Source organism: Oryza brachyantha, chromosome 2 (assembly GCF_000231095.2).
Source record: "Oryza brachyantha chromosome 2, ObraRS2, whole genome shotgun sequence".
Lineage (NCBI taxonomy): Eukaryota > Viridiplantae > Streptophyta > Magnoliopsida > Poales > Poaceae > Oryza > Oryza brachyantha.
Window position 1 is genome coordinate 20,867,422 of NC_023164.2, and position 26,501 is coordinate 20,893,922.

At 39.0% G+C, this 26,501-nt stretch overlaps 4 protein-coding genes across 8 annotated transcripts; 2 read left to right on the top strand and 2 right to left on the bottom strand.

Moving 5' to 3' along the window:
- The first annotated feature begins 1,454 nt into the window (after positions 1 to 1,454).
- LOC102713600 (CAAX prenyl protease 1 homolog) lies at positions 1,455 to 7,405 on the top strand. Its single transcript, XM_006647624.3, has 14 exons — positions 1,455 to 1,659; positions 2,953 to 3,100; positions 3,220 to 3,304; positions 3,382 to 3,477; positions 4,331 to 4,396; positions 4,564 to 4,662; positions 4,813 to 4,926; positions 5,144 to 5,254; positions 5,342 to 5,404; positions 5,491 to 5,583; positions 6,316 to 6,429; positions 6,613 to 6,684; positions 6,769 to 6,834; positions 7,095 to 7,405. The coding sequence occupies exons 1-14, from the start codon at positions 1,629 to 1,631 to the stop codon at positions 7,212 to 7,214; spliced, it is 1,278 nt and encodes a 425-aa protein (XP_006647687.1). The 5' UTR covers positions 1,455 to 1,628; the 3' UTR covers positions 7,215 to 7,405.
- Positions 7,406 to 9,909: 2,504 nt separating this feature from the next.
- On the top strand, positions 9,910 to 12,012 carry LOC102717595 (putative pentatricopeptide repeat-containing protein At3g01580). Its single transcript, XM_006648873.3, has one exon. The coding sequence runs from the start codon at positions 9,910 to 9,912 to the stop codon at positions 12,010 to 12,012; it is 2,103 nt and encodes a 700-aa protein (XP_006648936.2).
- A 1,122-nt stretch (positions 12,013 to 13,134) lies between these two features.
- On the bottom strand, positions 13,135 to 15,026 carry LOC102717874 (2-C-methyl-D-erythritol 2,4-cyclodiphosphate synthase, chloroplastic). The gene is made up of 3 exons (XM_015833426.2): positions 14,586 to 15,026; positions 14,361 to 14,491; positions 13,135 to 13,507 (listed from the first exon to the last, which is right to left on the bottom strand). The coding sequence occupies exons 1-3, from the start codon at positions 14,887 to 14,889 to the stop codon at positions 13,274 to 13,276; spliced, it is 669 nt and encodes a 222-aa protein (XP_015688912.2). The 5' UTR covers positions 14,890 to 15,026; the 3' UTR covers positions 13,135 to 13,273.
- Positions 15,027 to 16,044: 1,018 nt separating this feature from the next.
- Positions 16,045 to 20,908, bottom strand: LOC102713876 (protein REVEILLE 6). 5 transcript variants are annotated; one of them, XR_001549734.2, is made up of 10 exons: positions 20,572 to 20,866; positions 19,533 to 19,590; positions 19,106 to 19,229; positions 18,905 to 19,027; positions 18,702 to 18,824; positions 18,240 to 18,349; positions 17,930 to 17,989; positions 17,297 to 17,382; positions 16,825 to 16,925; positions 16,045 to 16,748 (listed from the first exon to the last, which is right to left on the bottom strand). XR_001549734.2 is itself a non-coding variant. In XM_006647625.3 (9 exons), exons 1-9 carry the CDS (start codon positions 20,721 to 20,723, stop codon positions 16,733 to 16,735), a joined length of 867 nt encoding a protein of 288 aa, XP_006647688.3. In that variant the 5' UTR covers positions 20,724 to 20,908; the 3' UTR covers positions 16,045 to 16,732. The 5 variants fall into 5 exon arrangements, 2 of the variants coding, with proteins under 2 accessions (XP_006647688.3, XP_015689659.2); XR_001549733.2 differs by having other exon boundaries at positions 17,297 to 17,423; XR_001549732.2 differs by having other exon boundaries at positions 17,297 to 17,426.
- Between the last annotated feature and the right edge of the window lie 5,593 nt (positions 20,909 to 26,501).

Sequence of the window (26,501 nt, forward strand, 5' to 3'; positions counted from 1 at the left end):
CATGGGCTGAAATGATCAGTTCTAGGCCTCTGGCCCAAATAGGCCCCCGTTAATGCCTGAACGGTTTGGCGTGGGCTAGATGCACTCCCAGTCCCCTAGTCCATTGAGCCCGCGAGGGTAAGCCCGTAACAGATGCTCCAGTCCAGGTCCGATCCAACAGCTCAGGTTTCAGCTTACAAATATCTAGGTTCTGTTATCTGTTTTTTTAAAAATAAAAGATGAAATATTATAATTTTCTGCGATAGCCTTTTAGTAGTCAAAACGATGAAATTAGGTACTACATAAAAATCTATTTGAGAAATATGAGATGGTGAAATTTCATATAGAAACATTTTATAAAAAATGCATTATTCAATAGTTCAAAAAGTGTGCGCGCAAAATTAGCTAAAAAACCTGAGAATAATCGGGGAAAAAACACAACCCTAGTATTACTCCCTTTCATATTATAAAATGTTATGTTTTCATTATAATTATATAAATACTAATGAATATGTATATATATATATACATATATATATTCATAAATAAATGTATGTATACATAAAATATTTTATAATACGATAGGGATGGAATATAATGCACTGATGACCTGATCGTATGGCCTGTTTGTTTCGGATAATGCCTGCAATTAGCGGACGTTTGAAGTCGTTTTCTTTCGAAATTGTATGTTGTTTGGTTTTTAAGCCACAATTTAAACATGCTTTGCTTGGTCTTATCAGTTCATTTATACTGTAAAAGTCCGACCAGTTAAGCTACGGTGGATAAGCAGAAACAAAAAAAAAATATGTAAAACTTTTATATCTAGTGGTTCCGAAATCAATGCGGATAATTACGGTATGCTTAAAACCCAAAACCAACACTAATATTAAGTTTCAGAATCTAAAATTTGACGACGAGTGATAAGGCAATAAGGAGATGGCGGCTGTGTGTTTTTTTTAATGAATAAAGATGAACATAAATATTACTACTTACGGATTTTTTTCTCAAGTGTTTATCTTTTGCTTTTACAAGAAAAGACCAAACGGCATATTTATAAACGAAAAATAATTTATAAGTAAAAATTTTATATACGTATTCATAATGACCTAAAAGCTAAATTATGATGAAAAAATCCTTAAAATCAACTTCAAATTTAGAGCTAAGAATTTAATTTTTGGTTTATAAGGATAAGCAAAAGATAAAAGACGTGAGTGCTACGATCTATAATTATAGGAATTAAAAGTTTGCTTTAGAAAGATGGTACGAGAAAAACTATATTTTTTCGCATAAAACATAGTGTTGTGAAAAACTTGAGAAACAACCCGAAAAAAAATCCAAAATTCAAAAATAAATCAAACGGGGCCTGTAACTGTAAGCTTGTCAACAGGTCAGCCGCCACTGAGAGTGCTAGGAACGGGATCGGCGCCCGGTGTATACTTTCCTCTCCAGCTCCGACTCTCGCGAGCAACGGGATCGAGCAAAGTATCCCATTCCCACCCCCTTTTCCGCATCATCACGCTGCCCTCCGTTTATTCCCTCCCTCCCTCTCTCCCCTTCTACTAGTTCCCGTGCCTTGTCCCCACCCACTCCTCTCCCGCCGCCTCCTACCGATCCTCGCGGCGAGCGAGCTCCGCCACCTCCGGCCTCCAATGGCGCTCCCTTACCTGGAGGCCGTGCTGTGTAAGATATCCGTCCCACCCCCGTCTCTCGTTCGGTGCGGCCGGCCCGCTCGCCTGATCGCTGATCTGTGGGGGATGCCTCTCGGGTTTCGGTTCCGCGTGTAAACCCCCGCTAGGGTTTTGTGGGGGCGGGCTTGGGGTTTTCGCCGGCTCAATTTGCCGGTGGTGTGGTGTCGACTGAGCGTGGCGGGTAGGGTGGATTGATATCTAGTGGAGTCGAGTGGGCGTAATGCGGTTTTAACTGGTTAATCGCGTGGCGGAAGGGCCTTGAGGCTGATGCTATGAAGTTGCTGAATGTCTGTATCCACGTTATGTTTGATGTTATTGGTGATTAGTTGTTCCTAGAATATGCGGTTTGTGTTTGTGTTGATGATTTGCTGAGTGCTCATCATTCAACGATGTCATATAAGATCCAGGGAAGTGAAAGTGTAAGGCGCAAGTACTTTTGCTTTTAATAAATATGGCGAAGACCCTATATGATTTTGATTGGTATAGTTAGAGTGAACAGATCTACTAAGCCATCTCGGCTTAATTCATCAAGAGGGTTCTTATCAACTGATTGCATGAATATCTATTTTTTATGTTACAAAACTCTTTATCATGTAATAGGATGCAATATTTGTAGAGTTTGTGGTGGTTTGTTGGTATAATATGGTAATATCTATACTGACAAGAAGTTACAGAACCCTTCTCCCCGAGACAAAACGCGGTGGCTCATTGTGCCCATGGTTAATTAAGTATTAGCCATAAATAAACTTGAAAAATGGGTTCATATCATTTTTTAAAGCAATTTTCCTGTAGAATTGTTTGCAAAAAACATGCCTTTTAGTAGTTCTGCGAGTGTGCGCATGGAAAACGATAGAACATAAGTTGGGAACTGCTGCTACCGAACACAACCTTGTAATGAATTTTGCGACAGTTTTATGCGTACTTGAAAAAATGTCCATACATACATATTTAAAACAAATCACCTTGGCACACTGCAAAGAGGAAATCTGTTTTGAATCTTAGAGCTTAGTTTTAGAGTTAATTAGAGGTTTTGGGTTACCAAGATTGGTTTGAAGAGGGAATGGACAGTGGCCCTAAATGTCAAAATTTTGGGAGTTGGTGGTTGGGTGTTGGCTGGCAGATTCACCACTCACCACCACCACTACGTCTTTTTATAGGAATATAGATGTTAGGTAAAGTCAACATGCCGCATGATTGAAGTCAGACCATTATATATATTTGCATTCACAACTGTCGATATGGTATATGATAATTTTTTTTCTTAAAATCTGTATTCATTTTGCAGGCTTTATGATTCTCATGTACATATTTGAGACATATCTTGACATCCGTCAGCATAGAGCCCTTAAATTGCCAACACTGCCAAAACCCCTGGTAGGAGTAATTAGTGGTGAAAAGTTTGAGCGGTCCAGAGCTTATAGCCTTGACAAAAGGTATGTGTAATACCGTTTCACCTTTTGCAACCCTATGTTATTGATTTATTCATTCTGAAGTAGTTCAGACTGTCTATTTTTTTGGATTGCTTGTGCTGACATTCATGCTCATGCTACAGCAAATTCCATTTTATCCATGAAGCTGTAACTATATTAATGGATACCACAATTCTGTACTATAGAGTTCTTCCTTGGTTTTGGAAGGTAAAACAAAATCCATCAGCTTCCTTCTGTAAATTCGTTATGCAAGTGTTTTCTTGTGATTAGCCCTTCTTTTGTAGAAATCTGGAGAGCTAGCAACCAATGTTGGTCTAAATGCTGAAAATGAGATAATACACACTCTTGCATTCCTAGCAGGTGTCATGATTTGGTCACAGGTAAAAACTAATTACTTGCACTCACCAAGCATCACACATGTTTATTATACATGTATTTTTACCTTCCTTGTATCCATAGTTTAAATTAGCTTCCAGTAGTCTTCCAGCACACTGAGTTAATTATAAAGTGGCTTTTATTTCCCTTGATTGACAATCAATAGCTTCAGCTGTCTAACACAAATGCTGGTTGCTGGATTATCTACTTTTTTAGTTACTGCAAGAAAATTGCTAGTACTCAGGAATGGAGAGCATATCATTGTGACATCTATGAAGTTATTGACATACATTCCCCTATTCTGCTTTTGGTCCCGACAGACATATTTATCCACTCTAGTTCTTCTCTGATTGGATCATTTCTTTAAATTTGTATGCACCAGGACCACAATCCATTTGAGATGAGAGTAATCAGCCTAAGGCACCATTCTTTTTGATCTTATGGGATTAGCTAGTCCCTTGTTTTTTGTGAACATGGTTTCCAAGCTGCTAAATGGCGTGTTGTTTGCAATTTTTTCTATGCAGAAATTTCTTTTAAAAAAATCAAAGAAATTCATTTTTAGGTCTGTAATAGTTAGTACTTAAATCATACGCTAATGATCCATCGTGTTTTGCGTGCTGCTGATCAGCTCAGCTGAGCATCCTTATCTAACTGTTGAGACCTTACAGTGACTCACAGGTTGTACATGTTAATCTGCACCTGTGGTCATAGTTGCATACTGATATTGATTGTTTAGGTCTAATAGGAGTTTACCGTAGTGTTCTCTTATGGTGAGTCAATTTCTTTTGCAAGCCTTAAACTGGTTTGCCAAATCCACTACTTGATGTGAAACACTGATACATGCTTCATGCAATGCAGATCACAGACCTACCATTCTCTCTTTATTCAACATTTGTTATTGAAGCTAAACATGGTTTTAACAAGGTATATTTGTGTTCTCAATTTTCGCACTTCTGTTATTATATGTTTTAATATTTGAATGGTGTTTACTTGCAAGATCAATGACGCACAACAGTATTTTTGGCTTTTGAATTTGCTATGTCCATTACCTAACATATTTATCCTTTGCCTCTTGCTTTGGACCATTTCAGCAAACTATTTGGCTCTTCATTAGGGACATGATCAAAGGGATTCTGCTATCCATCTTACTTGGACCTCCTATTGTGGCTGCTATTATCATCATAGTACAGGTATCTCCTGTCTTTTTACCATGCAATTCTTCATTTGTCGGTAGTATCTGGAGAACAGGTTCACCTGTTGTTGTGGGATCTGGGTTGCTGCCAGATCCCACAAACTCATAGAAGTGGGAAAACTGATTAGTTTATTTCTCTGTGCTTCAGATTGGAGGGCCCTACCTGGCAATATATCTATGGGGGTTTATGTTTGCATTATCTCTTGTGATGATGACCATATACCCCATCATGATAGCTCCTCTGTTCAACAAATTCACTCCTGTAAGTATCCTTTTCTTCTTAGAGTATCTCTAGTATGTTGTTTAGTTCACTTGTCTGTTTTTGTGTGAGAACAGTACTTATTCATCCATTTTGCATCTTCTAATTACTGTTCCATTTTCCATCCATTTTGCAACAAAATTTAATGAACGGTACATACACATGGCATTCCAAAGCTCTTTTGTAGTAAATCTAGATATGGTTGCACTTATTTGAACAGCTTCCAGAAGGAGTTCTCAGGGAGAAAATAGAGAAATTAGCAGCTTCACTCAATTTTCCATTGAAAAAGCTTTTTGTGGTGGATGGGTCAACCAGATCAAGCCATAGTAATGTATGTTGATTACTCTACCTTCAAAGTTCATTGATAACTGGTACTTTATAATTTTATGTGTGCTTTGAACTGACAATTTTCTTTCAGGCATACATGTATGGTTTTTTCAAGAACAAGCGCATTGTTCTCTACGACACATTGATTCAGCAGGTTATATGCTAAGTTGTTTTGTTTCATTATAATTTTAGTTTCAGATTACATGCATGAACTCACCTGGATCCTTTTGTTGGTTTCAGTGTAGTAATGAAGATGAAATAGTTTCTGTTATTGCACATGAACTTGGGCACTGGAAACTCAGCCACACTGTGTATTCCTTTGTAGCTGTCCAGGTATTCTCTCTGTGATTTGTTGGCATGATAACCTTTGTATAATATTTGTTTATCTAGTTATCCTAGTATTTGTGTATTTATGGGCTAAAAGATGTTCTGTAATCGAAAATCCCCCATTGATTCTCCTAAAAGGACATGTAGCATTCTTATGGACCCCTCCTCCCAAAGTCATCATTTCATCAGGTAAAAGTATGAATGGAAACTATGGTTGGAGTTACTGATAAAAAGGTGCATAAAAATGCAAGCATTTGATCACTAGGACTGGTAGCTAATTTCAATATTGTTTCCGGTAAATATTTTATTATTAAGAAAAGTGACTTCCCTGTTTGTTCAAAGGAAAGGCTGTACGACCATAGCATGAAAACCTTGACTGCTGGTGAACTGGTCACTCTGCTGGTACTTGGTTTCTCTAACTGAACCAAACTAGGCTCTAATCCTGGGTTTTTCCAGCTGAACTGCCAGCTCGGCCTGGTCTGGTTCTGTATACAATGTGTTTGACATGCCAGCCCTTATGATGTATATGATATATGATGAGTGGCTACTAGGTTATGCTAAGCTGACATTTCCTTAGATGGATGACTATTTAGCAAAATGAACCTTGGACTGCATTATCAGAATAGTATTCAATATTCATAGCAAACAAACAGTGTTTAGCATGCAGTGAATCTGTGATACAATCATGTTGCATCTTTTGTGTGTAAGTTTTTTTTATGTTGTCTACTTTTTATGCAGCTCCTTATGTTCCTGCAATTCGGAGGATATACACTAGTAAGGAACTCCAAAGATCTCTTTGAAAGTTTTGGTTTTGAGGATCAGCCTGTAATAATCGGGCTGATCATATTTCAGGTATGTTTATTCATATTTCTGAAGAATATTTTCTTCCTTAGATATACAAAGTTTTTCCATAGCACAACTATCTGTGTGCAATTTTTCATTTAAGTTTGCAGCGGCATCCATTTTCCGTGGATTTCCAGTATTCCTGTATTACCAAGTTACAACTTGATTGACATGTTTGTTTCTTGATGGCAGCACACTATAATACCTGTCCAGCACCTACTGAGTTTTTGCCTCAACCTTGTCAGTCGGGCATTTGAATTTCAGGTTCATTTTTCTATTTTCCTTTAAGATTTCTGCTATTGCTTGCTTTATAACTTTCTGTTGCACTTACCTTGATATAATTACTAGGCTGATGCTTTTGCCAAGAACCTTGGGTATGCTCCTCAGCTCCGTGCAGCCCTTGTTAAACTACAGGTAACCATCTAAAGGTCCTTCCGATTATTCTGTCGCTTTAATTGATCATGTATAACTAGACATCTGAACTGCAAGGTCTGGTCCTTGTTCTGTTGGGCAACATACTTTCACGCTCATAGTTCAATTCTTGAACTGAATATCTGCATTAGCATTCTCTCCGTATTAGTTTTGGTTCTCTTTGTGCGTATTGCACGTGTTCACCTGCACAAACTGCCTGAAGGTTTGCATACCCTAATTAAGAACTTGCTTTAAAATTTCAGGAAGAGAACTTATCTGCAATGAACACAGATCCGTGGTATTCAGCATATCACTACTCCCATCCACCCCTTGTTGAAAGGCTTTCTGCTCTTGAAGACCCAGACAGCAAAAAGGAAAACTAACAGAAAGTTGATCTACCTGAAACCTCGAAGTCTACCCTTCTATGGTTTGCCTTGTGGTGCCATCGATTCGTTCTCAATGTTTGGATGTTAATGAAATGTGTGATACATGAGTTCTGTAAGCGTTCAACCATTTGTCATACTCATACAGGGGTACGTAGGCAACAATGTAGCTCTCGATGAAAACAGTTGCCTTCTATGAATTGGCTTACAGATAGACCTATACAGGTGTATTATCAGCCTTCTACTTTTCGAGAAATAGAAGTGAATCAGCTATTGAAATGTTCAGATCCACACGTAAAACAGATGGAATGATCCCTGATGCATCTGGTTCACCCGAAGTTACTTGCATAGTTGCATTTCCTTGGTTTCTCTGAATTGTTATTATTTTTTGAACATTTTTATTTTAAATTTTAAAACTATACTCTCGGAGCTTATTTCTAAATCTAACTTTTTAGCCCATCACTTTGCCTGATATGGTCAAATATTATTATCTCGTCGTGAATAAGTGTGGAAGTCGTCTTCTGCTATGTCACCTAGATTGATGTGGCAGAACACCCATAATAGTTAGGTTCATTTTCGAACGGGAAAATTGCAAAACACTCCTAAAGTATCACTCTTAGATTTAGGTTTCCCCTAAAAGTTAATTTGTTGAAAATACACCACTTCTAATTTATTTTGGTTTGAATTGCTATCTGTTGTGGCCACTCACACATTCTTATGAATAGGTATGTTCCGGCATGGTCTAAGACTGACCCATAGAAGCTAGTGAATAATGAGTTGGCCAGTTGGGTAAGTGGGTTGAACGTATTAACTGTTTTGTGTTTATCAATAATAAGAACTAGCAAATAAGCAGTGGATGACCATGATTGTTTTTGACAATCTTGGCACAAGTGAGCTAGGCAACTCTACTCCGGTGTTATCATATTGACGAAGATAATCTCTTGGAGTCGTCCTGAACATGTTAGTAAATCAAACATGCTTATGGATACCATTGCCAAGCATCGACATTGAATATGAGCTTAATGAGTATGCAACAACGTTGATGGAGCTAGATAGTCTAAACATCACCGTGGGAGCCAAAACCATTGCTAAGTGGTAGAACAGTAACAGTGAAAACGACCACATATTCACATTTCAAAAATCTAAATTCAAATCCGTGTTTTTCTCGCTGTAACCACACGGTTTGAGTGGTTACTGTGCAGTTGGGGGGGGGGGGGCTACATCATATTGTTTCAGAGAAAAATATAAAAAATAAAAACTAAAATAACTAAGAAATTATGGAAAATTGGAAGGAAATGCTATGATACATTTGGTAAATATAGGACAAATTAGTTGCTAAATGAAAATTTCGGCATGGCCTTGCTAAATGTTTGACATTCAAGCAATTATAAATTGCAATTTCTCGAGATTGACAGATCAATATACAACACAATTGATACTTGAAACTCATGCATGTACTATACTACAATATCAATTAGCATAAATGTTAGTGTCCATGATAGATAAGCCTGACTGAATAATACCTTCCTCAATACTTTTATTCATTTTCTCTAATTTTGATGGTTTTGGCATAGAATTTGATCCTACCAAGGTTATTTTCGCAAAATTTCTTCACCAAATTCCTTAACAACTATGTTAACATGAATTTTTCTGATTTTTTTCACATTTTCCAAGAAAATAGAATTCAACCAAATTTCGTTCAAACTAAACTGCCGGTAATCTCTACTGCGCCTCAACAGTTTGATTGAAAACTGCGGCAACTGTGATACAGTGGTGGTTACCGGCTGTTTTGGGAGTGATAAATGCTTACCGAGCTCAACCGATGTAGTAGGTTTTATAATCACATTGACCATAATATGCGTTAACTAGGTCATGTATAGAACTTATAGAAAATAACCACAAGAATACGTGATAGGGGCATTATCAAACCAAACTGAATTAGGAGGGAGTATTTGTAATAAAATAACTTGCATGGGGATCTCAAACTAAGAGGGATATTTGGGTGTGGGCCTCAGTAATTTTTGTTGTTAAAAATAAGTTTTTGGATGACTTATTTTAAAATTACTATGTATTTATTAAAAATTCTAAATAATACTTCATCTGTTTTAATTTTTTGTTACACGTTTAACCATTCGTCTTATTTAGAAAATTTATATAGTTATGATTTATTTTGTTGTGATTGGATTTATAACTAAATGTGTTTTTAAGTGACTTATATTTTTACATATATTTAAATAATTTATATTTTTATATATTTAGATAAAAATTTTAAAACAGATGAATGTTTAAACATGTAAAAAATCAACAGTACCATCTACGTATTAAAATACTTCCTTCTTCCCTTAAAAAAGGCAAACCTTTGGTTTTCGTGTTTAGCATTTAATCATCCATCTTATTTGAAAATTTTCAAGAAATTAGAAAAATAGTCACACATAAAGTATTATTCATGATTTATTATCTAATAAAAACAAAAATATTATACGTAATTTTTTTAAATAAGACATAGAGTTGAATATTATAGATAAAAAATAAAAAATAAATTTATTTTAGATCGACGGAGCATCATCTTGAAAGAAATAAAAACGGATCATAGCCGGTGCACCGTGCACTCGTATATGTCCGCGAAAAGATTAGCAAGGCGATACGCTACTCCATCCATTGGGGGGACGGGTCACTCCTAGGCTCAGCCGCTCAGATGCTCTCGCTCTCCCCTTCGTCCCCACCGCCTCTTACTCCTCGGCGCGCCACCACCGCTCCCGTACCCGTCAGCCTCCTCCGCGGGGCCGCGGACCGGCGGGATGCGCAGCTCACCTCCGCGCTCCACGCCGCCCTCCTCAAGTCCGGGGCGCTCGACCCTCCCCAGCCTCTCACCGCGTCGAACTCTCTCCTTCACGCCTACCTCCAATGCGGCCTCCTCCCCGACGCGCTCCGCCTGCTCGACGAAATGCCCCGCCGCGACGCCGCCACCTGCGCCTCCCTCGTGTCCGCTCACTGTCGCCTCGGCGCGCCCCTGGACGCCGTCCGCGCCTATGTGGACATGCTGACCCATGATGCCGACGAGGACGGTGGCCTCCGCCCCAACGAGTTCACGGCGGCCGCTCTCCTGCAGGCTTGTGGGCTGGCGAGGGACGCGAGGCTGGGAAGGATGGTGCATGGCCACCTCGTGGCGAGTGGGTTTTGCAGTGACTCGTTTGTGGTTGGCTCGTTGGTCAATATGTACGCCAAGGTTGGGGATGTGGTGAGCGCAGAAGAGCTGCTTCTTGGATTGGATTTCAGGGATGTAGTTTCTTGGACTGCGCTGGTTTCAGGTTGCGTGCTTAATGGGATGCTAGCAGAGGCTCTCGACGTGTTCGTGATGATGCTGGAGGATAATGTCCTACCCAACAACGTTACAATGCTGAGTATTATTCAGGCGTGCTCTTTGATGGGGGAGTCAGGATTGTTCAGTTCATTGCACGCGCTTGTTGTTCTGTTGGGGCTCAAGAACGATGTGTCAGTTGTGGATTCTCTCATCGTGATGTACGCTAAGAATGAATTTGTTGAGGAGGCCACAGGTCTTTTTAAGGATTTGTACCTGAGAAGAGGAAATGTATGCTCTAATGCTGATGTTCTTTCTGCGCTTCTTTATGGCTGTACTGTTTCAGGATCCTTGAAGTATGGGAAGGGAATCCATGCACGCTTGATTAAAACAAATGCTTTCCCAAGCGTTAGCATTGAGAACTGCCTGATGGGCATGTATGCTAGATTTGAGCAAGTTGATGCAGCATATGTGGTGTTCAAAGGCATGAAAGATAAGGATATTGTTTCGTGGAACACCTTGATCTCATGTCTGGCAAAGAATGATAATGTGAATGAAGCCGTGGAGCTTTTCAGCATCCTTCATGGTGGTGGTGGGCTTATGCCTGATGTTGTCACGGTCTTGAGCATAGTACAGGCATGTTCTAATGCTGGATTACTGCAGCAAGGGCAGATGTTCCATGGATACATTATAAAATCTGGATCTCTTTATGATGTTTCAATCTGTAATGCTCTGATTAGCATGTATGCTAAGTTGGGAAGAATTGATTTCTCTCAGCAGATATTTGAGCGGATGGATGTTAAGGACATTGTTTCATGGAACTCAATGATCAATGCCTATGGGATGCATGGCGATGGCCTATCATCTCTAAGAATTTTTAATGAGCTGCAGAATGATGGAACACATTCACCCAATGCTATCACATTTACCAGTTTGATATCGGCTTGCAGTCACTCTGGTTTGGTTTCAGAAGGCTACAGATGCTTTGAAAGCATGAAAAATGAGCATGGAATTGAACCTAGCATGGATCATTATGCTTCTGTAGTTGATCTGCTTGGAAGATCTGGGAGATTTGCTGTGGCAGAGCAATTTATCAGGGACATGCCTCTTTATCCCGACTCATCCATTTGGGGACCTCTTCTGGCTGCTTGCTGTCTGTATGGGAACGTTGATCTTGCAGAAAAGACTGCTAAAGAATTGTCAGTCTTGGAACCGGAGAGTGACATATGGAGAGTCTCCTTGTCAAATATCTATGCCTCGGTTGGGAGATGGAAAGACTCTGCAAAGGTCAGGACTGAAATGAAGAGAATTGGCTTGAAAAAGGAGACCGGGTGGAGTTTTGTCGATGTAGGAGGGGTTGAAGGTTTTAAGTTTGTGGTAGCTGATACAAGGCATCGTGACTCTGAGCAAATATATGCAGCATTGTACAGTATGAACAAACACATGGCAGATGTAGCTGGTGATGTTCATCAATCGAGTATAGTGAGTGTAATTAGTTGATGTCTTCATAGACTCGTATACTTGATTTGTGTAAGCTATTGTGAAACTGATTCTTTTTTTTTTTTGTAATTTACGTACTGACTTAAAGAGTAAGAGTTTACATCAGATATACTAGTTTGAGCACCACCAAGAAAAAGGAAGTTAATTTGAGCGCTGCATGTAAAAAGTACCCTTCCATTTTAAAATATAGGTCTATTTTGTTGAATTAGAAAAGATCAAAGATTATTTTATTAGGATATAATTTTATGATATAAAATTGTTATTATTATATTTATATTTGAAAGTGTTTTCTTATAATTACACCATTGTATCACATAAGTAATATATTAATAAAGTAATATTTGATCGAAATATTGTTTTAAAGAAATAAAATATGTATTATATTTTAAGACGGAGGGAGCAAGGAGAATGCAAAACGGAATATGAGGTGAGGACTCTGCAAAGTTTTGCATTATTGCATGATCCTTTGATTTGATGTAGTACTATTTTGTTCCAGTTAAATCTATGTTTGTGTGCTTAGTGTAATTATTTGCATAACGGTTGCAGTTCTGGATATGTGCTGTAATTGGGGATATAAGTACGCCACTAAAAATGTTACTGAAAATCTGAAAATCTTGCTGCCGTAAAATTGCTGTGCTTACTGGAAGCAGCTAGGACCGGGTGTACCATGTCCATATACATGTTGTAAGAAGGCTCAGATTTGGCTAACTTCATATTTATATATGGATGTGCCTGTTACTTTCTGCTACCTTGATCAGCCTTGCAAGCAACAAGGGCCTTCTGTTAGCCATTGAGTGGTGCTTTCCGTGTGCATTTGTATGAACTTCTGCAAAAGCTTATCTATGTTACACATTGTTTTTTAACTTTATCCGGCTTTTTATGAGCTACCCGGATTGAGGTCAACACAGAATTATTTAAATTTCTGCTGCAGTGCTGCTGGGCCTGAACAGTTTGCCCTTCAGTAAGCCAGGTAACTTTATACTGACCACAGAACGCAAGCTCATTTCAGACCTTTAGTTTGTCCGTTGAGAGCTGGGTTCTTAAATCTGGAAGTATAACAACATCCCAATGTGTTTCCTGTCCCGTAAGACCAAAGTTTATGTAGCAGTCGAAGAGACAAGCTGGATCCATAAAATTTCACTACATTCAGTTTTATTGTTTTCCACCCTAAAATTTCATAGTGATAAACCACTTACATAAGGACAACGTGTTCACTATGGTACAATTCAAATCCTGTATTTTGTAGAACACTTATATTTTCCTATTTCCGCATCAGAAGAACCACAGTGTGCGCAGCTATGCTCCTATTTTCACCTATACTGTCAACTTTCTCATGCGTCTTGGCCTTCAGATTGACGACGGATGGATCCGCCCCGAGCAAGTCACACAAGTTGGACCGTATTGTCTCCTTGAATGGGCTAATTTTAGGTTTCTGCAAGATCAATGTAGCGTCAAGGTTCCCCAGCTCATAGCCTGCTTCATGCATCAATTTCACCTGAAATTGCACTACAATCAGACGACTGATGAAGCCACCTAAAGCTACATCAACTAGCTTCTGCTTCATGATGTCATCAGATCATATCTTGTGGACAGTTTTGACATTGAAGTTAACACAAGAGAAAAAAAAAATCATGCAGGCACACACGAAACATTATGCCAGTTGGATAATAACTACACAATTGCCTGATGGTTAAGAGCCTAAGAAAAGATCAAATGCTGTGTAATGCCAAATCAAAGAGGACACAAGCTAAGTTCAATTCCCGAAGGCCCATGAGGTCATGCAGAGAAATGATCGCATGATGAGCTCAAATTCTAAAGCATGGGGATACTTTCTATCCAAAAGTCCAAGGGAAAACACGCAGTCAGCATTCCAAGCACATGTTAAGTACCTTGTTCAAAATGTAAAACGTGGAGTGCCTTTTTCCCTGTAAGAGCACAAAAGTCCAAGACCATATTTGAAAGTCAAACTCATGTGTACGTAGACAACTTAATGAATCAGGAATTGCCATAGTCAAGACGAAGCAGCCAACGATGCTTATGGTGTTCCAGTATTGCAGATGCAGCAAAAATGAAATGGTAAAAGCGCAAGAAAATGAACCATGTAACACTCTGCACTGCGAGACTGCGAGTAAACAAGCACTTTGAATTCTAGACTTACTTCCCTATCACTAATTCAACCAGACACGAGAATCCAGTAAGACCATAAACTGCAAATTATTCAGCGTAAGCATCACAAATTAAGCCTAAACCGCCCTAATGGCCCAAGGTATTCTAACACGCTCATAGAAACAAAATCGAATTGCCTTCAAAATGAACTGAAAAGTGGTCGAGAGCTCGAGAAAACTCACAGCTTCCCTCATGAACACCGACGAATCGGCGCCCTTCCAGCGGGGGTCGGAGTCCGGGAAGATCTGCCCGATGTCCGGCAGCCCGAGCGCACCAAGAATCGCGTCCACCACGCAGTGCAGCAGCACGTCCCCTGCGCACACGAAGGGAGGGCAGCGACGGAACGAGTCAAGGAGCGGAGAGCAGCAAAAGAGAGAAGGAAGCAACAGTGGCCGCACCACACGTACCGTCGGAGTGGGCGTCGCAGCCGCGGTCGTGCGGGATGTCGATGCCCCCGATGATGAGCGGGAGGCCCGGCTCGAGGCGGTGGAGGTCGAAGCCGTGGCCGACGCGGAACGGGAGCGCCGGCGGCTTCGGCGCCGCGGCGACCGCGGGCTGGTGCTCGGCCTGGACCGCGGCCGCGACCGCCGTCGACCGGGGGCGCAGGGACGGGCGGGCAGGGGAAGCCGCGGAGAGCGTGGACCGGCCGCGGGCTCTCGGCGCGGTGGCGACGGGGGAGGCGAGGAAGAGAGAGGAGCCGGTGGCGGCCATGGCGTTGTCGCGAGAGATAGCACAGCGACCGAGCGAAGCTTGGGCCTTTTTTTTTTCGGCTGCGGAATGCTGGAAAAGCTGTCTTTTTTTGTGTGCGCCGGAAGGCCGGAGCTATTTGCGGCAAGGGGACGGCGAGACGAGCATCTGGCGTCGGAGATGCCATACCGTGACAGGCGGCTCTTATATATATACTCCCTCAGTGAAAAAAAAAACTTTTTCTTAATTTTCACTTGTTAATCTTCTCTATTATAGGTATTCAGTTTATAATTGATGGAATAAAAACTGACTGAAACAGAATATTTTGGTTACTGTTTAAACTAACAGAATTTAATTCGAATAATTGAACCATAAGTCTACAAGTGATTGTACGACATTTTTGCCAATGAAAAATAAATTGGAAATATAACTTTTATATATGTATTCTTAGCAATCTAAAAGTTAAAACTAAAAAATAAACTTCAGTTAAAAACCCCCCTAAAATCAGCTTTAAATTTAAAATTTAAAATTCGAAATTTAAGGCGCTAGATTAACCAAGCTGACGCTATAACACTATAGCATGACATCACTCACCTCAAATATAACACTATAGAATGCATTTCTCTACTTTAGTCTCTCACAGTCTCACCTGCAATTATCATTTCAGTTGATAAATGACAGCACCTCCTCCACTACGTCTACATTTTATTTGACCTTCTCAAATCTGTTGGTCGTTTCAGTCATGAATATCGAACCGAAACTATCGAAACCAAATAGCTTGATCTTCTTCATTATTGTGCAATGCATTTCGTTTTTTAGACGGCCGAAACTTTTAATGTACCGAACCAAAATTCTTGGTATGACCGAATGCCTGGTATTTACCGTTTATTAGTGTTTACCTACCAATCACCATTAGGTCAGAGATTTTCAAACCTTGAAGGAAGAAATATAGTCAACACGTTGGAATAAACAAGCCCATCTGTTCTTATAATGCTCACTCAGTTCACTAAGACAACCACGTTACTAGGCTAACTATGGAAGCCACTTGCCAGGTTAAATAGATTGATTACAAAAGAAAAAAGAAAGAACTCTGAACCGAAGCAAAATGCAGCATGACATTGGAGTAGTCTGTAGTCGTATTTGCACCCAGAATTTCCAAGGATCCGAAGTTTTCACTCGTTACAATAGCACATTTGGTCTTTTTCACCATAGATAACTTATATGGAAAGTGCACAAGTCATATTGGCATCCAGACTTTCCAAGAATCATACATGATACATCGAGCATGAGCATGATTTACATAGTGGAAGATAAGCCGCTTTACAGCACAAGAATCACCTCAACTGAAAGCACTTTACACATCTTATCAGATGGAGCATTCTGCATCTTGCAATGCCATGGTCACTTGGGGTGGTGCCCTGCCGTGCCAGATGACAGAAACGAAAATGCTATCACCAGCTGAGCTTAATGGAGGAAAAGGGGAGCAACCAGCATCACTCAAAATTTCCTTTCCATTTCCCATTACTAACAACAGCCTTTTAACTGAAGCAAGATTTGCGAGCCAAGGCGACAAAGGTATTGGGGGGAGGAAAGCTACACGCTTCAGGGCTAACATATATACACATTAGGCTATACCGCATTACTGCTATAGACAGATCTCACCCGTGCAAGCCTGCTGTACATGGTTGCACCCTTACACGTTCTACAGTCGAAGGCTTGAAGCCAGCTAGGAATACAATGGTGCAAGTGCCTTCCTTAGTGATTCACCAAGCCCACAGTGACTGACGAGCCGAAATTATAGGTGGAGAGACTTCTCAGCACCTTTTAGCCGATTTGGCCATGGAAGAGACTTCTCACTTTCTCACCACTATTCGCTCTTAATCCTGTAATAATTGGATGCTCCTCAATTCTCAGGGAATTACAGATATAAAAGCAGAAGCAAAAGGATGCAAGCCTTACATGAATGGAGCGCTCAACGGTCTATCAGCAAGAACTGAGCTTCTGGTGCTTCCTAGCTCAATCCCATCAGATGTGGAACTATATGAAGATAGCAACTTCCTCTATAATAAATTTCATAGATGCAAGTTAGTTGATGTTTTTCAGAAGAACATAAATTATGCTCTAATTAAGTAATGGAACCATGCTGAATACATGATTTGTGTGGCAATGTAAATGACATCCTACTTCCAATTTCTATGGTGCATATCATGCCCAACATAATAAATAAAGCTATTTTTTTCAGTGTTGAGTAACTCTTTTGAGACAAAATCAATCTGGTATCAACCGTTCTTTTTTTAAAAAAAATTGGGCGTTCTCATACTTCATAATATTATGGCTTATATACATTATCTCAATTATGTGCTACAACCACAAGAGAAGGGTTTAAACTTAAGACCTGCTCTACTGAAGAAAATTGGATATTGGTACATACCAAAATTTCTGACAGTTTCAAAAGTTTGCTAAAATATGGTGACTTTACACACATTTTCTGATAGCTGCCCGTACATTCCAGCCATTCTGCACAGGCAGTACCAGAAACCATGGCAAATGAGCAAACCCTGCTAGAAGCACAGAATGTGAACACAGACACCTAAGTCCAGTAAGGGATGAACGTTCTTCTGGAATCATGCGTAGTTTATTTATACAGAAAAAACAAATTCTGAAATTTATAGAACATATTGTCAAAATTCAGAAATGGATGCTCATCATACATGCATTTATGGGATTTTCCAAGCTGCTTACATCCAAACCACAGTACATAATAACTGTTAGCATACAACAAACACATGTATAATGTATTAATGTGGTGCTAACATTACCTTTTACATGTTTCAAAATAATGATTAAAAAGTATCACATAGAAAAAGGCAAACATGGAAAAACGCAGCAAACAAAAAATGCCTGAATTCTATCACATGGAACGATTTCTGTAAACATGAACATGGACAACCATATGCAGGCATCTTCCAAATCAAAAATGCATTTTCTCTCTTCTGAAGGAAATAACAATAGTACACAGCTGAACTCAATTTTAGAGGTATGCTGATTGCTGAGAACTACTTACTTGATCTTCAAAATCAGGACTAGTCAGATTGATGGAGAGATTTCTCATCAACAACAGTGCCTAAAGGACAAAATAGGACACATAAGTCAGTTGGAGAAATGTCAAGACTTTGACAATTATCTGTAAAGAAAATTATAAAAAGCATGCCTTCTGTTGGTTTCAACAAAAATAACAAAGACAGTCCAAAATGCTAACTAAACATAAAAATAACGTTCTTTATGCTTGTGTTTCCGCTGTCTTGATTTGTCGAAAGCAATTATACTTTAAATGAGTACAACAAATCAACAATGTTTATCCATGATGTGCATACCGTCTCAACATCAATTGGATTCATCTCCTTTAGTTTCTGTAAATGGCCACTTGTGCTTGGATCAAAAACGCTGCCCAGGAAGCTATACACTTGTGCAAAATCTGGCATAACTGCATCAAAATTTAAAATAAGTAAGTTAAAAAAGCTTAGAATGCTAATCTGGAATTTAGAATCCTGTAAATAAAGCATTGGTTGAAGACAGAAACTTCAATATTGATACTGACCAAATCTATATACTACCTTTGAGTCCCAAAACACCTCAAGAAGACTTGGCAATTTCTTGGTGGTTATTTTTTTTTTGGACCATTGATTATTGTTATTCTAAAGAAGTGTTATAAAGATTGAAACAAAAGAGGTGCACAAAGAGAAAGATCAAACAGAAGCCATAGAAATAATAACGATGGCAATGATGAATCAATATGCAGAATAATATAACTATCAAAAGTCTTAAGAGGTACTAACGGCGGAGTGACAGAACTTGATTAATCTGATCGTTGGTTTCACCAGGTTGCCATGCCCTTGGAGGGCCTTCAGTACTGCTAGAACAAAAATTATTGGGGCCCATTGCTCCAGCACCTAAATCTTCTGAGTGAAAGAAGATAAGGATTAGCTGATGGATATTGCATTTGAATATTTACAGGGAAGAGGTACCTCGGACAACAAACCTTTCACCATGGATGAGGCTACAATTGGTGGGATTGAATTGTGTGTCCATGATGAAACAGTTGCATTCATGCCTGAGTTCCTAAGCATGGAAGATGATTCTGTCTTCAGGGTATAGCCTGGTTCTGCAAGACGACGATAAATATTGAAGAAATGTTTAGGATAAGGGGTACTGATGATATAGGCGATGTTTATGAATCTACCATTTTTGGAGGCCTTCTGAGGGTATGGATGAGCAGCTTTACGCTTTGGTCGCGGAGGCGGGACATGCTCACTTGTTCCATTTTTCTGAACCTTCAGAAAATACTTCTGTGCGTGGCTCCTAATCTGCAAAATCAAGCCAGCGAGCCAAACAAAAATGATTTCATAGGAGAGTTGACTGTGTGTAATGTTTGGAAGTCTTTGATTGTGGGAATAAAAGGGGCTTAAACCCATGGCCACAGGCAAACAAAACTCTGTTTGTTGTTTAATAACAACATAACTCAACTAGTAAGGTGTTCCGTTCTGCTAGGTTTGTTATGAAATTTGATGAAGCAATTCACTTGATTCATTACTCCATAGGATAAAGTGGCTTGTTTGCCAGTATTCTTAGACTGGTGATATCCCCTTTTCCATCTATCTTTTGTGTACCTGAATAACAGTCTTTGATCCAACAAAAGCTTCTATCTTTTTCCAATCACGATCAAAGCTGAAAAGAAACAAGGTTTTACACATAAATATCACATGCAAAAAGACAGTCCTGCAATTGGATATCAAATCTTTGGTACTGATACTTGTCTTCGACAACAGCAGATGCTGTATTCTTGGGTTACAAACAACATTATTGGAAATCATATGCAAATAGCACTCATACACCCTGAAAGAACATGTAGTGCAGAAGTAATGGTGGTCTGGACATAAGGTGATATAAGAATATGGGGGGCCAACATGTCGGAACCTTTCATGCTAATTATGATTACTAAACTGTGCAATAATTTAGGTGTATTCAACCAGATCAAAGAAAAACGAAGTACTATAAGTTTATAACACCACAATCATGAAGCAGAGAATCGTGGATACTGTTCCGTACTAATCTGTAAGTTGTGACTTTAGGCTAAATATGAGAACGAATGATTTGAGGCCTTAAGATATCGCCCTACGCCCCTACCAGGACAAATAACATCACTAGATGAACACAAAGAACTGTAGTTTGTATTATTTCAATTGATATCATTTACAAATTGCATGGTTAGATTTGCTCTTTGCCTAAAAGTTGTACTTGTAGTACTGACTATTGTCCTTATGCACAACAACGGCTTATTGAAATTCTGCAACCACAGTTTCCTCTCAATAGACGCAATAAATCTATAAAAATTGCATCAATAGTAATCTCTCAATATGCTACCCCAAGGCCAAATTTAAAAACTAAATGAACCAACAATCGAGCAAACAAGTTTTTTTTTTACATAAAACAAATTAAGCCAGCTATTGTGCTACTATTTCATATCAACAACACACAAGACCCAAAATTCATCGTAACCTATCGGACGCATCAAAAAGGCTAGAAAGAGATTATATCTTTACTTCAAAGAACGCACAATTCCAAACTTCAGAGCAAAGCGCGCATCAAGTTGGGTGCCAAAAGATGAGGAGAAAAAGGAGAAAAGGCAGTAGTTTTGCGATTGCTTACAGCTGGAGGGCCTCAAGGAACTTGTCGTGCTCCTGCTCCGTCCAGCTCTCGCGCGACTTGGTGATGGTGTACGGCTTCCGCACCTTCTTGCTGGCGTCCTCCCCGGAGGCCGCCCCGGCCGCGTCGGGCGGCGGCTGGTTGGCGGAGACCATAGAGGGGAAACGGACGGGCGGTGCGGCGGTCGGCGTCGGCGTCGGCGGGCGGCCTCAGAGTCTCTGGCTCGCGAGTTGCGAGCGTGATGTGGTGTGGCGCGGTGGGGTGGGTGGGGGTGTGTGGGTGGTGGCGCAGCGCCGGTCTCTTGGCCGTGCGTTTGGTTGGGAGGGAGAGGAGAGGAGAGGGGGGGGGGGGGGGGAGCAGGGAGATGGAAGAGGGAGACGGACGACGTGGTGCGCTTGTGGCCTACGCTACGTCCCTGACCAGCGTATTCGTATCTAGAGGTCGGATACGAATACGCGCGGGATACAGCCGGATATGTATCCGTACGTATCCCCTATTTTTTCTTTATCAAATAATTAAAATAAACATCGATACGGCTCCGATATAACAAAATCGACACTATTTCTCAGTACATTTCTATCTGCTTTAGTAGATTAAATTGATTTTAGAAGTAATAGCATGAATGCTAGTGACAGTGCTAGCAGTCGTACTGATAATACTAGTGAGAGTGGTTCAGCAATAGGAGGGGATGTAAGGAGCATTTTGAATGCTGCTATTGTGAGTTGAATTTAATTTATCTAGTCTTGCTATCTACTTATTGAGTTAAATTTAAAGTCATGGACTTATTTATGCATTGTTGACTTACTGAGATTTTTTAGTATTGATTTGTGACTTGTGCATTGGTGATTTAGTGAATGGTGGCTTGAAGATGTTGTGCAGTTGTGCTGCTAATTTTTTTTCACATTCCATATTTAAAATTATTGTATTTTTAATTATATATATATACATATTTACGTATTCCCATATCTATGTTTATGTTTATGGGAAAACATCGTATTCCAATATTATCGTATCGTGTATCCGTAGTCGTATCCGTACCGACGTATCGAGGCAGCGTGGCTTGTGGCTGCGCGGGCGGCAGAGCGCCAGCCAGCCACTAGACCACTACTACTACTGCTGCTACCACCGCTGTGCCTCTGCCTTGCCTTGTGCCGCCCACTTGCCGTCCCTCCCGTCCCTCTCACGCGCGTCGCGCTCGCGATCTCGGCCCTCCCTCCATCGCCAGCTTTTTCTGTTTCTCAACATGTGGCTCCCCGCGCGTTCGCTGCTGTTCATGACTCCTGAGGCACGATCCGGTAAAAGAAACAAAGATCTACGGCGTTTGCGTCGTCATGTATCCTCTGTAACTAAGGTGGTGTATGTGACAAGGCACTTATTTTTGTCTCTTGTCTAATCGAATGTTTAGACGTTTATTATAAATATTAAACGTAAACTGTTAATAAAACTTATCTATAATCTTGAACTAATTCACGAGACGAATCTATTGAGCCTAATTAATCTATAATTAGCCTATGTGATGCTACAGTAAATATGATATAATTATGGATTAATTAGGCTTAAAAAATTTGTCTCGCGGATTACCACTCACTTATGAAATTAGTTTTTTATTAGTCTATATTTAATACTTTAAATTAGTATCCAAACATCCGATGTGACATGGGGCAAAAATGTTTAGCCCCATCTAAACAACCTCTAGCTATGCGTGTCGTCCTGTAGCTTCCGAGGAAAACGGATCGAATAAGACTGAAAACTAGTTATATCATATTTGTTTTTATATTTTTTTTGAAATTGGAATCAGAAAATCGAATATGAAAACGAAATCGAATATTATCGAATACAAATACGGAATGAATACGAATAGAAACAAATAATAATCAGAATATAGAAATCTCTTAAACTAAGCTTCACAGATCATTAAAAAATATAACTTGTTAATTTTTAATATATGTATATAACTCATAAATATTTTTAAATATAAGTAATTACTAATACAATAAAACAAACATTTGTGGCGGTTGTAGGGCCAAGAACGTTTAGAATGCTTGAAGCCAGTTAGTTATGGTTAACACTGGTTGAGCCGTTAGGATGGACTTCTTTAGATTGAGTTGATTGGATTGAATGGTCGATGCACTGGTCCGGATATCCGAAAAAAATCCTGATAATATCCAACCATTTTCCGAATCGGATGGATATCACCCTTACCGTATTCGTTTCCGTATCCAAAGAAAAAAAAACCGAATTCGATTCCGAATCTGAAAATTTCCGGAACTATCCGACCGAAGCTATCCGAATCCGAAAAATGACCCGGTCGGACGGAAATTCCGAATCACTTTCAACCCTATTCACAAGAAAAAAAAATACTTCCTCCGATTTTTTTATGCCGTTGACTTTTTGAGCTATGCTTGATCATTCGTCTTATTTAAAAAATTTATATAATTATTGACTATTTTATTATGATTTAATTTATTACTAAAGTATTTTAAGTATGATTTATAATTTTGTATATTTGAACAAAACTTTTAAATAAGACGAAGGGTCAAACGTAAATTAAAAAAGTCAACGGTGTAAAAGCCACCGGAGGGAGTACTCTACAGCATGCTAAAAAAAATTATATTTCCAATTCATCAAATAGAATTAAGTTTTATGGCGTAACCACCCGACGAGCCCGAGAGGCTCGGCTGCCCTGGTATAGTTCGGAAAAAAAAAAAGATTATTGACTATTGTCACCGGTTATAACTTGATTATAGGAATAAAATGAGCATTCTAAGCGACGCAGGAAAAAGTTATGTGAGAAAAAAATTTAGAAGCATGGAATGAATAATCTACGACACTAATTTGGTAAATAAGTTGAAATAACAGATACAGCAATAAGTTTTGCCTTATTTATATAGGTTTGGTCTTATTTTATCCATTTTATATTATAAAATAAATTAATCTTTATTGCTAATGAATTTTGATACATATATTTATGGTTGAGTCTAGATAAACCTAAAATATTTTATAATATAGAACAGATGAGTATTTATAGGCATGGAATACATCATTTTTTGCCTTCAAATTACACGAGTTGCACATGTAAATTTGGTTCGAAACGTTCTGTTGGCCCCAGTGCTATGCCTGCTTACCTTGGCTATGAGCTTTCGTATTGAAAAACCCACCTAAGGTTGCTGACGGTGGATCCCCATTATCTTAAATAGAAATACAGTAGAAGCATGTATGCGTTGCTACAAATACACGAATCATACATGATAAGAACGGAGGATTTTTAAAATACTTGCAAGAATCAATCTACTTCATATGAAATTTATTGTCAATGTTACCTATTGTTATTGTGTAGACGAAATACTTAAATGGATGTTTTGGTCATCGTTCTTACTGCACTCTAAAAAATATTGCACACTTAATTCTATCTTTTCGTTTATGCCTATATTTGTAAGCTAAAATTTAGATTTTAAAACTTAAATTTAAAGTTAATTGTATGCTTTCTCATCGTAATTATTGTCCACCTTTTGTTTTTAAATCATCTTATAGTTTGCCTACAAAATATTCTTTAATCGCTAACCATTTAAGCTAACAATGCAATGCAATGGTCGCAATAAGCATTTATTGTATTATGTAGATTTCTCAACCATGCTAGTATATATCATCGACGATGACGGTAATAATCATTTGTTGTGTTAGGTGTAGAAGATAATAATAGAAATCCACTAGTCAGTGTCAACGCTTTTGCTTTCTTGTACACCAGAGAAGAAGAAAATTATCGTTAGTTGTGCAAAAACTGTTTTTGGGCAAATTGTCATGTCACGTTCTTTTCATTAAAATGATGTATACACTGCCGCAATTTGATTCATCTTAGTTAATAGGAAACTCTCATTTTGTTTTTTTTCGTCAGACGCTACACTTTTGATGCACCACAAAACTATAGCAGAGTAGCTCACTCGCAATAGCGACAAATGCATGGCATCTCATGGATAAGAGAAAAGACTCGTAACACTAACATAAAATGCTCTACAAACTTTGTGACAAGTTATATGCATCAATCAAGATCACAATAATTTAATTCTAAAAGATGTTCACGAGAAATATAACATTCTTACCTAAAATTTTGGCCGAACACCCATTTTAAACTACGGGCCCTTCTGTAGTACGGAGGTAAAAAGAGGTCCTATTACTTTATCGGTTTATCCTCGTTGAACCTCCTACTCTCTTCTTCGACTCCGTATATTATCGATGTTGGATCAATCATCAAAATACAAAACCCATCTTATATTGCTTGTGTCTCTCGGTCCACCGCTACAATCCACCATGTTAGGCTGCTTTCTTTTAGCTTATGTTATTCTTCAATTTTTATACAATTCTTAAACTATTAAACAATATATATTTTAACAAAATTTATATATAAGTTCATCGTTCCACATCTATTCGGCAGATCTTTAATTTTATAATAGCTAATTTCATTATTTATATTATTGAATAGCTATAAAAAAAGTCTTACTCTCTCATCAACTAAAATAACACAACCACACAACCTTAGTCCCCACTAGTAGAATACAAGTTGTAGTATTTGAACATAAGCATCACCTCGTTCTACACCTCTCATACAACGCTATTATACATACATTCTTATATATTACCAGTAAACTATGTTTTATAGTCAATAGACTGATAGAACTTATAATCAGCATAAGGGAAGCCCATGGTTATGAATTTTATGATGTACTCCGTACTTTTGTAAGAGCATCTTCAGGAGGCATTTAAAATAATCACTATAACTAAATTTTAAAAATTAGGCTAGAAAACAAATCTCTAAGACTCTAACAAGTTCCAAGTATATTTTTAATATTTTAAGGCATGCATAAAATCAACTCTCTCGTATCTAATTTAGGACAGATGCACATGTTTACCATATAAGTTATTTAGTTTTGAGCTTTTTTAAAGTATGGTATAATTGTTATGCCAAATATTTTTTGAATGAATCTAATATAAGGTTTTAGAAAATAAAAGTATTACCATTCTTTTGGGATGCTTCGAGGTTGTGTTCTAAACATATTGCGTAGTAAACAGAGGAACTGTTGAGATCTGTTATGACACACAAAAGGGATAAGCTATCGGTGCATGATTAATTGAGTATTAATTATTAAAATTAATTTATCTGTTTTTTAAATAAGTTTTTTATTTAAAACTTTTAAATAAAACACACTTAGAAGTTTGAGAAATACGGTAAAAAATGAGCTAAAATCTTAGCTGAATAGCTAGCTATCAAGAAGAGTCGAATAGCTGCTTATCGTGAAAGGAGTAGGAGACAGTTTCTCTAATGTAATCAATGTAACGTGTCACTTGCATATCAGAAGGAAACCAATCCCTCTAGTGATGGGATCATCTATATTTGGATACAAAATACAAAGGTGCTACAGTAATTTATATTTGTATACCTTCTAACTTTTAGATCAAAATGGGACTGAGATTTAGGTAATTGCTACAGTGTTTATGCACTGTTGTTAAAACTACTGTTGCTACAGTGTTTATGTACTGTTGATGTCGTTGATTCACTGTACCTCCTACCTGAACAGTGATCCTTGCAGTAGTAACGCAGTCCGGACCCATCCCTCTAATATTTTCACGCGGTGACAGGTTCATTGACACATGTTCTCCAACCGAATCTGTTCCAGCGCCACGAGGGCAAGTGATGCCGTTTTCGTATTGTCCCCACCCTACAGTCTCACACGAGAGAGGGCAGCAGGCATCGTTGGCCCGGCGCTTGGTCGCATCGGCGCATCACGGTCAAAGTTGAGTCCATCGCCATCACAATGCCAGCGCCTCTCCCAGGTGTCGGAACCGGAGAGACTTCGAGAGCTCGGAGTCTCAGGCGAGTGCGCGCAACGGCAGCGAGCGCGAAGCAGGCAGGCAGGCAGGCCGGCCGGTCGCCGGCTGCC

Coding starts and splice junctions, on each gene's coding strand:
- LOC102713600 (XM_006647624.3), top strand. CDS start 1,629: ATGGCGCTCCCTTACCTGGAGGCCGTGCTGT. Junction 3,101..3,219: donor GCTTATAGCCTTGACAAAAG/GTATGTGTAATA, acceptor CTCATGCTACAG/CAAATTCCATTTTATCCATG. Junction 3,305..3,381: donor TTCTTCCTTGGTTTTGGAAG/GTAAAACAAAAT, acceptor CTTCTTTTGTAG/AAATCTGGAGAGCTAGCAAC.
- LOC102717595 (XM_006648873.3), top strand. CDS start 9,910: ATGCTCTCGCTCTCCCCTTCGTCCCCACCGCCTCTTACTCCTCGGCGC.
- LOC102713876 (XM_006647625.3), bottom strand. CDS start 20,723: ATGGTCTCCGCCAACCAGCCGCCGCCCGACGCGGCCGGGGCGGCCTCC. Junction 18,350..18,701: donor TCAAGTTCTGTCACTCCGCC/GTTAGTACCTCT, acceptor ATTTTGATGCAG/TTATGCCAGATTTTGCACAA. Junction 17,990..18,239: donor ATCCAATTGATGTTGAGACG/GTATGCACATCA, acceptor TTTGTCCTTTAG/GCACTGTTGTTGATGAGAAA.
- LOC102717874 (XM_015833426.2), bottom strand. CDS start 14,889: ATGGCCGCCACCGGCTCCTCTCTCTTCCTCGCCTCCCCCGTCGCCACC. Junction 14,492..14,585: donor CTGCGACGCCCACTCCGACG/GTACGTGTGGTG, acceptor TCGTGTGCGCAG/GGGACGTGCTGCTGCACTGC. Junction 13,508..14,360: donor CGGTGTTCATGAGGGAAGCT/GTGAGTTTTCTC, acceptor GTGCAATTTCAG/GTGAAATTGATGCATGAAGC.